Genomic DNA, 13586 nt, shown 5'->3' on the forward strand with positions numbered 1-13586 from the left:
GTTTCAACAGAATGCACTGTACCATTGTTTTTGCTATGAATGTATATCCTAAATAATGATTTTGTTGAATCTAGTATTTTTTTTGTGAAGGGCACATAATAAATTGGTTGTGTACTATCACTGAGACTCCACTTTTTATTGCAATGCAGTTGCTGTCTGATGTACAATGAGAAGGGTATGGGAAGGAGTTTGGAATGGGTGGAGATTCATGGAGCATAAACACATGACAAGGACTAGTTGGGCCGAGTGGCCTATTTCCCTGCTGTAAATCTTTGGGAACATATCAGACATTCCAGAAGTCGCACAATTGTAGAATTCAGAGACAGAGTCGCTGACCAACAAGAACAGCAACAACTTGCATTTGTATAGCACCTTCAAGTGGGTACCATCTCAGTACATGCTGAAAGCAACAGGGTTAATGTCTTTAGTAATTCTATTCATAGAATTGTATGGAGTGGTACAGCACACAAACGGGCCAATCTGCCCAATTAGTTCATGTCTGTGTTTATACTCCTATTCCCTGCTCCAAAACACTTCTATTCCCTTCTCCCTCATGCATTATCAAGTTTCCTGTTAAATATGTTGATGCTTATTGCTTTAACCATAGCTTCCTCTGGTGAGTTCCACATTCGCAGCACTCACTGCCCTCACCGTCCTCTGTCATGTTGGATTGATGTTTACACTGTGGAGTTGTTGGTTTATGGAGGGTAGAATAGAGTTTTTGTCTTGATCTCAATGAAATGTATTTCAGTGCTTCCACTTTATTCTGATTTACAGCTGAAAGCATATGGTGAAAATATCCATTGTGGTGAATGAAACAATTTTGATGAAAAATGTTTTGTCTTTCAAAAAAGTTTAAATAAGTTCTTTTTATCGATCATCTTTGTTTACAGTAAATCCTGTGAAATGCTTTGAGACGTCCTTCTGACGTGAAAGGCGCTAAACCAAGCGTAAGGATTATTCTTTATTATTACTCGTAAATTCCAGCAGATTTGAATTGTTGCATAAACATGCTCTGGTTCAATGGAAACATGCAGGATTATAAATCAAATTAAATTTTTTTTCATCAGGAGAAGGAAGGAATAGGAATATAATTTTGTAAGGGATTAGAAGAAGACAGCATAAACACAGACATGGTTGGCCCAATGCTCTGCTTCTGTGCTGTAATCTTTCTAGCATTTTGTGGGCTAGAAATTATTAAAAAAAATATGATCACTTAATCCCTGATTGTTTGTGGGACACTGCTGTGCGCAATTGGCTGTTGCGTTTTACCCATAAAATATACAGTGAATTCACTTTACAGTATATTCTGTGAAGCTCTTTGAGACGTCTTGAAGACGTGATCAGGCGCTATGTCAAATGCAAGGATTATTTTTATTTTATAATTCATTTTACATTGTTTTATTAGAAAGTTGAATACATAAGCCCAAACAAACATCCCAAGGGACATTTAAGTTATTGTGAATTAGCACACTCTTTATTTATTTTCTGTAACCTAATACAGTAATATAGAATGTCAATTGTGTAACTATATAACTATAAGGATGTAGTAGACCTGAAGTATACATTTGATGGCTCCACTGACTGAAGATAAAATAACAATTATTTCTAATTCTTCTGATGAATATTTAGTTTTAGTTTTACATTTATCTTCAGTGAGGCAGCGTGGGTTTGCATTTAGCTATGTAGAATGCAACTGTTCCAGTGATGGATATGGCAGTGTTTAAAACCAGTCTAAATAAATAATCAAATTGTAATTTGAGATCAATGCTGGCTGTGAAACAATACACAGCCAGCACCAGATTCGCAGGGGCAGATTCACGGAGGCAACTATTCTAATACAAACATGACATGGTTATGATTTCTGGTTCCCATTCTGCATACATGCTGATATCAATTCACAAGATCAATTCACAATTCACTTCTTCAGGTGAAGAAGGCCCTTCAGCCCATCTGATCTCATCCTTCCAGAATAACCATCCTACCATTGTCCAATCACATCATCAAGTTGTTTTTTAAAATGAGTCCATCACATTTAACTATTTTACCTATGGTCCCAAAAGCTGTTATGTAAATAGTGGTGTGCTGACAAGTACTTTGTAATGCATACATAATCTACTGGAAGATTCAATTGTTCTATTGTCTTCATTTCCAGCATTTCCAAAAGCTGGTTCAGGTACTGCAATATAATTAGTTATTCTAGGTACATAATGCACTTATTACTGGAAGTGTCTTATTTGCAGACACAGCTCTCAATGCTCATCTTTTTCAGACTTTCAATGGAAACATCTCCAGACTCTGCGATGTAGATCATATTGACTGAAGAATATGTTTGTGGGACACAACGGGGTCTGAGAGGAAACAAATGGCAGAAATTAACACATTAAACAGCAACAGCTTGCATTCATATTGCACCTTTCATGCAAGCAGCACCTCATAGAACTCAACGGTGGTATGGTTTGCGTTAAGCTAGAAAGAGAGGTGACCGAAGCCACAGTCAAAGAAGTTTTCAGGTGTGATTTGAAGACTATCAAAGAGGGGGCAAGATAGAAGGATTGAGTCAGGGGGTTCCATAGATTCGGAGCTGAAAGCACGGCTGCTAATAGTGGAGGGGACAAGGACCGTGCAGAAGATGGGAGACAGCTGAACAAAGGCAGGCGATTTGATGGAGGTGGCAAGAGTCCTGGTCTGGGACTGGATGTAGGATAAGAAGGCAAACTGATGCCAAGATTGCAAACAAGTTTGGTTAGTCTGAGGGATGCTCAGGGAAGGTTAGGGGGTCAGAACTCCAAGTAAGAAGAAGTTGACAGGAGCCGAGGAATATAGCTTCTGTCTTTTTTATGTTCAGCTGCGGAAAGGTGGCATTCATTTAAGTGTTGATGTCAGACAAACACACAGGGAATCTTGGGTATGCTGCAGGTGACCCGGTGGGTGCGGGAAGAGAAAATGTTTGCGGAGACAAAGTGATGGCAGTTGGTTAAATAGGACTCGAACCAGGAGAGTGTGGTCCCGTAAGGTGGATGAGGGAGGAGAGGCTATCAAGGAAGATGGCATGTTCCACTGTGTCAACAGCAGCAGAGAGGTCCGGGAGGACAAGGAGGGCAGAGAGAGCCCTTGTCAGAGAGACAGAGGACGTCATTTATAACCTTGATGAGTGATTCCTGAGTGCTGTGAGCAGGGCAGAAACCAGATGGGAGGGGCTCGACAAGGGAGTGGGAGTTAAGGTCTGAGCAATAGGAATAGCGTTTTAGAAGGGAAGAGTAGGTTTGGGATGGGAAGTTTGACACATCAAGGGTAGGTTTTTTGAGAAGATGGGTGATGACAATGGCACAGAGCTGGAGAAGAGGAACAGATTAACTATATCGGTCAATTGGGGGAGAGGAGCGGTAATTGGATGGCCAACAGCTGGGTGGGGAGGAGGTCATTTTTTAAAGAAAAGTTGTTTCTCTAAACAATACAAAAAAGACACGCGAAAGCTATGCTTACATTTGTGATATGGTTGTGTTTTGGCTTTCTGTTTTCCACAAAGGGTTCTGTGCTTCTGTCTTCTCCTGTCCAGATGTTTCGGTGGGGCAGTGACCTCTGGAACAAATGAAAGAGTTCAGATTCCATATCTGGTTGAAACAAAATCACATTGCTCATTGTGGAGCTGAGGGCAACACTAGCCCCGTATGTGAGCCTTTTTTCTGTACTGAATTAACTGATATGAGGAGTGCCAGTGAGGGGGGTACAGTGCTATAGTAATATTGAGTTGTTAAAGTTGTAACTACTGTACTTTGTGTAATGCCAACTCCTGTAAAACAGTGGGCTAGAAATCTATCCACCCGATTTGACTTTCTTCCTCCAATAGTTAAATGTTTTAAAAAATTGTGGAAAAACATAAATATTAAAGTATTTTTTATACCATGCTATAAATAACAGCATTTCTTCCTACATGGTTTAATTCTCACCTGCAGATATTAGCATAGTAACCGTGTGGCTCCAGGATCCGATGCTGTAACTCAGGGCCCTGTAGATTCACATACCACTGGTGCAGGCTGCATTCTCCAGGAGTGGTCCCATGTACTAAGCTCTTCCTCTTGCGCACCCTGGAACACTGCTGGCTATCCCTTCTGCTGGGCTGATTCTCGGTCTTGCTGGTTCCGGATAATGGGATTCGATAGGCAATGAGTAACGGTTCATTCGGGGAGCTGGTGTTCAGACAGTACAGGCTCTGAGTCAGAGCATCATGTATAACCAAGCTGCCACTATCATCAGTGAACTGGAATTGGAATCCTACAATGTCCGCCTCCCACTGCTTCAGGATCAGCGATACGTTAAATATGTCGTAGCCGAAGGGAGGAGGTTCATCCAGATTCAAAACTTTCTCATCCAGGGGCTCGCTGATGGTGAGCTTGTTTAGTTCGGTACCAATGCTGTGTATCGTCACGTTGACTGTCAAGGACTCCCGGTGGAGAGTTCGTCTCCGCACGACCAGCTCAGAGGCTGTCATGGATGCTTTGAGGTGGGAAATATTGAACCAGAGCCATCCTGGATTGTCAAATTCAGGAACTATTAAATAAACAGACAAATGATTTGGACATACTCATTTTCTGGTGCACTTTTTAAAGACTATTCCCTTACAATTTTCCCTCCATCACTCTTAAATGCATTGACTTTCTCTAGGTATGTTTTGATGGTCACTGACTGCCTTCTGACCTAACCTAAGTAGCTACTGACCGTGAACTTTGGCAAACTATTCAATCCCATGTCTACGGCTCAGACTGGGAGATTTAATCTACACCTTCTTGTCTGTATGACCCAGTGATGCAGTGGTACCTATTTCAATTGTTGCAAAACGGGGAGTTCTTTTACTATAATACTATAATAATCCACCTCATCATGCCATTGAATCGTCTCAAAGCACTTCACAAGATTTACTGTAAGGAGCAGTGTCTGCCTTTTTGTAGGCATACTTGGCAGGCAATTTGATGTAGCTGTGTCCCATGAACAGCCATAAAGTGATTGACCAATTCTTTATCTGGAAGATTGTTGGTCAGGACACTGAGAGAATCTCCCTTCTCTTTTCGAATCATGCTATGGGAACAAGCAGACACTGTTTAATGTCTCATGAGGTGAGTTTGCTAATTTTTCAGATTTAGATCAAGTGCTTCACAGAATATATTGAAAAGTATAGTGGCTGTATTTTGTGGGCAAAACGCGGCAGCCAATTGTGCGCAATAGTGTCCCAGCCGTGGATTAATTGAACAAATTATTATTACTTATTTAGTTATGAACTTAATGTTCTTTAATAACACAAAAAGGCAGTATTTGAGCTCAGGGGGACATTGCCCATTCACTCATATGCACCCTACCTTCATGCTAATAGTAATTTGCCAATTTTACAGTGAATGGTGAATGGTTGCTGCTTATGACTTATCAATTTAAAAGATCTCAGTGCATGATTCTTCTTCGAGAGCTCTAGGAGCATCCTGAATAAAGTGTCTCATGGTTAGATGAATTGTAAAGTTCCCTATTCTCTGATGCATCAATGTGCATCCCTCCCTCCCCATTCAGACATCTCTAACAAGTGAAATGTTTCCCCTTTTTCAAATCTCAGTACGCAATTTGTGCCTTTATGAATTATGTTATTACGTGGAGTCCTGTAGCTCAGTGGTTAGAGCACTCGCTTTGCAAGCGAGAGACCTGAGTTCAATTCCAGGCAGGGCAAAACCTTGGGCAAGTTTCCTTACTCCACCCCTAATAATAATCCCTCCAAAACCAAAAACAATAATAAATTGGTCATTTTCAATCTACAACTATTTGTGGGACACTGCTGTGCGCAATTGGCTGCCGCGCTCGCCCACAAATATACAGTCACTTCACTTTACAGTGTGTTCTGTGAAACGTTTTGGGACGTCCTCCCGACGTGAAAAGTGCTATATCAAATGCAAGGATTATTATTATGTTGAGACAGAGAGGCGACCATTTATGTTATCATGTTTGCTATCATCTATCAGTCTGGGATAGATTCAACACATGGTCCTGCTACGTGGCATTGAACTTGAAGCTGTCCTGTAAAGGTCCTCCTACCATGCTGAAGGCAGATGTTCATCAGATAGCTGATGAGGAAACTCTGAGTCTGACTTTGCACATCCAGTGCTTGGATTCCATCTAGATTGACTTGCAGAGAGGTAAGCAGATCCTGCTTAAGCTCCACACCTCCAATTGGATAATAGGAAGCAATGAGTATCTGATGAATGTCCGAGCTGTGGACAGGAAGGCAGTGGCAATGCACTTGTGCATTTCATGCTGAGCTGTGTTGCCCACCAGGAAGCTTGCAGGGAGTTCCTGGTACCTGCCATCCATTAATTGAGGAAGTAAACTCACGCATGTCGGATGTCAAATGACCAACTAGTAACTATCCACCTTGGGAGCAAGGTAAGTGGGGTCTCATTGGAGCTGAAAACAAAAACAGAAGTCGCTGGGAACACTCAGCAGGTCAGGCAGCATCTTTGGAGAAAGGAAAGTGAGTCAATGTTTCGGGTCCATGGCCCTTCGTCAGAACAGGAGCATATTGGGAGGGGGAGGCTTTTAAGGGCTAAAAGAGAGGGGGGAGGTCAGGCAAGGAAGACAAAGGAGAAAATGGGGTAGAGGCAGGGGATGATGGGTTAAAGAGGTGTTAATGATGTAAACAAAGAGGGTTATTGCAACAAAGTAGGGGAATAGAGGTGTTAATACTGCAGAACAAAAAAGGGGTTGGGGGGGGAAAGAACTTGCAACAAAAAAGGTAGATCAGGGAGAGAAAATGTGTGTCTGGGACCCAGATAATGTGATAATGGTCACAGAAGAGGGGGAGGGGGAAGGTGAGCTGTTATGGTCTGAAATTGATGAAATCAATATTGAGGCCAGAGGGCTGTAAGGTCCCCAGCAGATAGATGAGGTGCTGTTCCTCGAGCTTGTCCCCTACCTACCTGCCCGTACCCTCCGTTCCTCAGGCTCCGGTCTGCTCCACGTCCCCCGCCCCAATCGCCCTACCATTGGTGGTCGGGCCTTCAGCCTCTCAGCCCCGAGGCTCTGGAACTCCATCCCCCAGTGCCTTCGCCGCTTCCTCCCTCTCCTCCTTCAAGGCCGGTCTCAAAACCTTTCTCTTTGACCGTGCCTTCAGCTCCCCTCTCGACTCTCTTCCCCCTTCTCGCTCCCTCCCATCCCTCCCTCACCCTGACCATTTCCCCCCTCCTCGCTCCCTCCCCTCACCCTGACCATTTCCCCCCTGCTCGGGTCATGACCCAACTGTGCAGCGCCTTGGGACGTCCTCCTGACGTGAAAGGCGCTTTATAAATGGAATCTTGTTGTTGTTGTTGTTGTTGTTGCTTGTGCTGTGGCTCATTGGTACAGCGTAGGAGACCGTGTTTGCTCATTGGAGCTGAACCGGCTCCGAGGTAACATGTTTGGCAATGGAATGTCACGATCAAGTCCACCCTCTGTGGAGGTTTGGATAGTTCCAGTTCCTGAGCCAGGAGGATCAGCAGTATTCCAGGGCACTGTTGATGACAGTATGGCCGGCCTGGCTCATTGGCAGGACTGGGAAGGGCAGACCAACTACTGGGGTCAGGGAGTCATCCCACTCAGCTCTCGTTAACCCTGCAAACCAAAGCCCAAACAGGAAGAGGGATCCTAGCAATTTCAAGACAGATTTCAGGCAGTTTATAATAATAATAATAATCCTTGCATTTGATGTAGCTCCTTATCACGTCACTGAGACGTCTCAAAGTGCTTCACAGAATATATTGAAAAGTGTAGTGACTGTGTATTTTGTGGGCGAAACGCGGCAGCCAATTGTGCACAATAGCGTCCCAGCCGTGGATTAATTGAACAAATTATTATTACTTATTTAGTTATTCTTTTGAAAGTGATCCGCCAATCAATTAACAACTGGATTCTTTCTTATTGCTAGGTAAACATGTGGAGTAAGGGAAGTTGCCTAAGGTTTCGCCCTGCCTGGAAGGATGAGATCATGTGGACCGAAGGCCTCAGATATAAATTTAATAAACTTAAATATATATTTAACTTTATATTTAATAAATATATTTAGTTTTACTTTAATAAATATATATTTATCTTTATATTTAATAAAGATATATTTAACTTTATATTTAATAAAGATATATTTAATTTTATATTTAATAAATATATATTCTAACTTTCTTCATCAAATGTCAATCTAAGTGATCTGAGATGCTACCCCGTGTGAAGGGGGGCTATATAAATGTAAGTTGTTGCTGTTGTTGTCAAGACCAAGGCTCTCCTGATTGACTCCTGTCAGTGCCTTCTCACTTCAGGCATCAACCATAATTGACTTGGTTACTTACTCACTGCTCACTGCTACATGTGGCTCGAACACCTTTGAACCAACCACCATCAAGTAGATATTACATTTGCCATCCTCCTATCTCCAAAGTGTTGTTTAAATATGCTGGTGCCTCAGTTATCAACTCCCTAGTTTTTTTAAGGACCTTGGGTTCTGTCCATCTGGATCTGGTGTTTTATTCTCTATGTTGGTCTAATCTAATTTATGTACAGTAGTACATAAATTAACTGAGGTGATTTGATTCCCAACACCATGTTATTCCTGAAATTTCATTGTCAGTCTCTTTAGTGAAAATTGAGACAGAATATTCATTTAATATTTCAGCCATTTATTTATTATCCCTGTGAGCTTATCCCCTTCACCCCTTAGAGTCATATCCCTACCTTAGCTATTATTTTATGTCTGTAGATTACCTGACTTGTTTCTAATGTTTCTTGATATTTTCTCCTAGTAATTTCTCATTGTCAACAACAACTTGCATTTATATAGTGATCCTCACACAAATCTTGACCCAGAGCGCTTTGAAAACTTAATTGTCTTTGTAACCTCTTTCCTTTTTGGATTCACTTTTGCTTTCTTCTGTATTATCTATTTTGTAACTTCCACACACTATGCAAGTTTTAAGTGAAACATTGGCCAAGTTTCCTTACTCCACATGACTCTTGTTTACCTAGCAGTAAGTAGGAACCCAGTTGTTAGTCGATTGGCGGATCGCTTTTCTGGGGGTAATAATTCCTTTAAAAAAATTGGTCATTCAATCCATGACTGTTTGTGGGACACTGCTGTGTGTAATTGGCTGCCACGTTTCGCCCACAAAATATACAGTCAATTCAACAACAACAACTTGCACTTAAACAGCGCCCTCCACTCAGAGAGCTTAACAGTGGTGGAACCTGACTCCGACCGGGGGGAGAGGGGAGGTGGCCGTAAGCATGGTCGAACAGGAAAGTCTTCAGGCGGGACTTGAAAGAGGAGAGAGAGGAGGCAAGGCAGAGGGATTGAGGGAAGAGTGTTCCAGAGTTAATTCACATTACAGTACATTCTGTGACGTGCTTTGAAATGTCACAAAGGCGTGATAAGGCGCTATATCATAAATGCAAATGCAAGGATCATTATCGAGCCAGTCTTTTACCAGTTACACCAGAATTGCCTTTGGCTAGAATCAATATGACTATTTTGTCTGCTCTGAAATATAAACAAATCTCGTTGCTATTTTCGGTAGGGAAGCTTAAATGTTTCACTGCTGCTTGGTGGCTGAAAATATATTTAACAAGTTGAACTTTGAAATGTACCTCTTATGGTCCTGAAGCTTTGGACCAGTGTCCCCTCGATTGTAGCCGATTCCTTGGCCCCAGAGAAGCTGATTTGCTGGTAGACCAGTTTCATGTAAGGGTGAAGTTTGTTCCGGCGTGGGAATGTCAGAGTGTTGATGTGTAACATCTCTAAGATGGCTTTATTACTCTGTTGCTCGCTGCCTTCACTCTCCGCATGACATGGCTTTAGCTCCGGGAAGCAGGTAAAAAACAAGTATCCAGAAAGAAAGCTGAACAGTCCCAGTGACCCGGCGCTTGCCAACCTCATGTTCGAAACTTCTGGTTGTGTATATCTTTTTCTGTGTGTGTGTGTGTGTGTCTGTGTGCGCAGTTGCCCTGTGACCAGTCATTGTGTGCGCCTTGAGCCTATCAAAACAAGAGAAATAATAAGGAACTTGAGCCAGGAAACTTGCTAATCAATTGCAAATTCTTGAAACATTTGGTAGGTTTTGAAACTCATTAGTGGCAGTTCGGAAAAGACTGCTGGAAAAATGCACTTAACCCTCTCCAGGCCAAGAAGCATATTTGCAGCACACAAGTAAAGAAAGCAGCTGTGAAATTGAAGGTTTTGTGAGAACTTGTTTATGTGACTCGTGGTGAGAGAGTAGCCCATGTACAGAGTTTCTCCCTTTTTTAGGGGGGGTCAGCCAGGTGTTTGACACAAACTGAAACCCATCACCTAAAGCATACCCAAACCAGACTGAGTGTTCCAGATATGTATGCACCTACACATGGAAATTTCTGGAATAAAATGCACATTGCCTCCCTGGAGAGACATATATGCTGCCATGTTTGGTTAAAATACCCAGTCACTATAATAATAGTAATTGCATTTGATATAACACCTTATCACATCTTTGAGACGTCTCAAAACATTTCACAGGTTACACTGTGATGTGAATTGCCTGTATATTTTGTGGGCAAATCACGGCAGCCAATTGCGCACAGCAGTTTCCCATAAACCGTTGTGGATTGAATGACCAAATTATTATCATTTTTTTGAAGGGATTATTACCCCCGTAAAGGCAATCTGTCAATCGACTAATAACTGGGTTCCTATTTACTGCTAGGTAAACAGAGGTGTGTGGAGCAAGGAAACTTGCCCAATGTTTTGCCCTGCCTGGGAATCGAACCCAGGGAACTCTGCCTGCGAGGTGAGTGCTCCAATCATTAAGGCTACAGGACTACACGTAACAGTAACTATTGTAAAGCAAATTGAGGTACTTTGATGTTTGTACACAGTATATCAAATGCAGGATCAATAATGTTATTAATAACTCTGCTAGCTTTCATCTCCTTTGTATGAAATATTCATATGAATTGTACAGCTAAAAATAACTGATTTTGAATTCAATTGGATACTGACCCTGCTGCAGTGAATATTATTTCATATTTTAATCACTATTTTCCCTTTATCCCAGCCCACAGTGGGTAGGTTTTGTTTTCTCCAGTCAGAGGCAGCTGCAACAAGGCTTATGATTTTGACCCTGGTGATTTCTTCCATGATACACAGTCCTCATCTATAAAGTAACAAGCTACACTCTGCAAACTGCATATTTGTCTTCAAATCCTTCTAGGTCTTGCCTCGTTCTCTCTGTAATCTTCTCCAGCCATACATTCCGATCCATCCCTTTCACTCTTCCCACGCTAGTCTACTGTTTGCTACCCATGACCTTTGATTATAATGATCCTTGCATTTGATACAGTGCCTTATGTCACCATCAAGACATCTCAAAGCGCTTCAGAGGATTTGCCATAGTGTGTAGTGACTGGGTAAATATAGGCAAATCCAGGAGCCAATTTATGCACAGCAACGTCCCACAAACAGCTATGAAATGAATGATCAATTTTATCTGGAGGATTGTTGGCCAGATCACCTGGAGAAACTCCTTTCTCTTTTGGAATATGGGATCTTTTGCATCCAATTGAACTATATGGTTTAATATCTCATCTAAACAACAGTCCTGTTCGCCCACAAATATACAGTCAATTCACTTTACAGTGTATTCTGTGAAGCGCTTTGGGACCTCCTCCCGACGTGAAAAGTGCTATATCAAATGCAAGGATTATTATTATTATTATTAACAGCATAGACTGTGAATTCAAACTCGTGACGTGGTGCTTGAACCCACAACCTTCCTACTGAGAGGCGAAAGTCCTACCAACTGAGCCAGACTGACAGCTTGTTTTCCATCGGTGACCAAGTTTTCAGCTTCCCTGACCTTGTCATTTTAAATCTCTTTCCCAAAATCACTTAATCTTTCCGCCTTTCTACTAACTTCAAAAACAAATCCCTGGAACCATGCTGTTGGTCTGGATCTTTAAATCACTGATTTCCCTGCTCTGTGTCACGGCATCACGACATTTGTCAAGAACTTTGAGGCTTTCATTCAAGTGAATATAAATGAAAGTTATTGTACACTGTATAACTAGTCTTAAACAGAAAACACTTTAGGTATTCAACACTTTAAACGTACAATTACATTTGTTATGTGTTTATGGTTCCAATTCAGCTTGTGAATATTACGTAATAAAAACAGTGTCTGATAGCTTCCTTAATATGGAAAATTTACTTAACTGTTCTGTGATGTGGTTCAGTCTATTGCAATAATCCTTTATCCCTGTCTCATTTTTCTTAAGGTTGTGGTTCATAAGCTGTCTTCATATAAAGGTGATTGGAAAAAAAAACTTCCTGACTTGATTAACAGGCCCAGCACCTTCAGGGAAAGCTTTTTTTTTTTTTTGCAACACCAATAACAACTTGTACTTATACAGTGCCCCTCACACATGGTAGGGTCGCGGAGCGCTTAACAGTGGATGAGCTTGATACCGAGCTGAGGAAGGGGAGGTGACTGTAGGCATGGTCAAAGAGGAAGGTCTTCAGGTATGATCTGAAGACAGGGAAGGAGGAGGCAAGACAGGGGCATTGAGGAATGGAATTCCATAATTTCGGGGCATAGTGCCTGAAAGCGCGGCTGTTAATAATGGAGTGAAGGGGACAAAGGGACGTTCAGGAAGCCGGAGCCAGCAGAGCGAAGGAGGCAGGTAGTGGAATGGGGAGTAAACAGATCGGAGATTTAGAGAGGTGCCAGGGCATGAAGTGATTTGTGCACGAGTGTGAGGTCGATCGACCTGAAGTCGATCTGTTCTCTAATAGGGAGCCAGTGGAGCCTAATAAGCCCTGGAATGATGGGGGTATTGAGCTTTGTGTAGGTGAGGATATGAGCGGTGCACTATTGAATTGATTGGATTTTATGAATGGTGGAGCTGGGGCCACCAGCAAGAAGGGCAATAATAACCGTTGCATTTGGTATCGTGCCTTGTCATGTCACGATATCTCAAAGCATTTTACAGAGTAAAACAATGTATTTATAGGCAATCAGCAGCTAATTTGTACCCAGCAGTCTCGCAGACAGCCATGAAATGAAAGGTCATTGTTTTTATCTGGAGTAATGTTGACCAGGGCTCTCGGAGAAACTCCCTTCTCTTTTGAATAGTTCCACAGGATCTTTAAAGTCCACTTGTCACCAGTGATAATTGTGACGTTGGATATTGCATTTTTCACCCTTTGTTATCATTTCATAACTCACTGTCCTCCTGTAAACAAAATATTCTTAAAACTGATACAACAACTACTTGCACTTATATAGTACCCTCCATGCAGGGTAGCATCTTAGAGCGCTGAAAGAATAAAAACTGACGCATTCAACTGAGAATTTTTAATATCTGAATCATAAAGTATCATCAATAATTAACTGAAAAAGGCAATGTTTATAGATAACAGCAGAACAATAACATTTTATATCATTTTTGCAACACCTTAATGTTGTTTAGGATTAGAATTAATATTAATTAGGAGGGGGTGGATGCATATGTAAAGTATAAACACTAGCACAGCCTAGCTGGACTGAATCGCCTATCTC

General features: G+C 41.8%; 1 protein-coding gene across 1 annotated transcript; it reads right to left on the reverse strand.

Moving 5' to 3' along the window:
* Positions 1–1361: 1361 nt before the first annotated feature.
* Positions 1362–9970, reverse strand: LOC103177695 (uncharacterized). Its single transcript, NM_001292929.1, is given in 4 exon segments — positions 1362–2351; positions 3487–3582; positions 3951–4551; positions 9643–9970. Coding segments are annotated over 4 exon segments (963 nt in total). The 5' UTR covers positions 9791–9970; the 3' UTR covers positions 1362–2233.
* Positions 9971–13586: the final 3616 nt, after the last annotated feature.

This window comes from Callorhinchus milii, unplaced genomic scaffold (assembly GCF_018977255.1).
Source record: "Callorhinchus milii isolate IMCB2004 unplaced genomic scaffold, IMCB_Cmil_1.0 Scaffold1, whole genome shotgun sequence".
NCBI lineage: Eukaryota > Metazoa > Chordata > Chondrichthyes > Chimaeriformes > Callorhinchidae > Callorhinchus > Callorhinchus milii.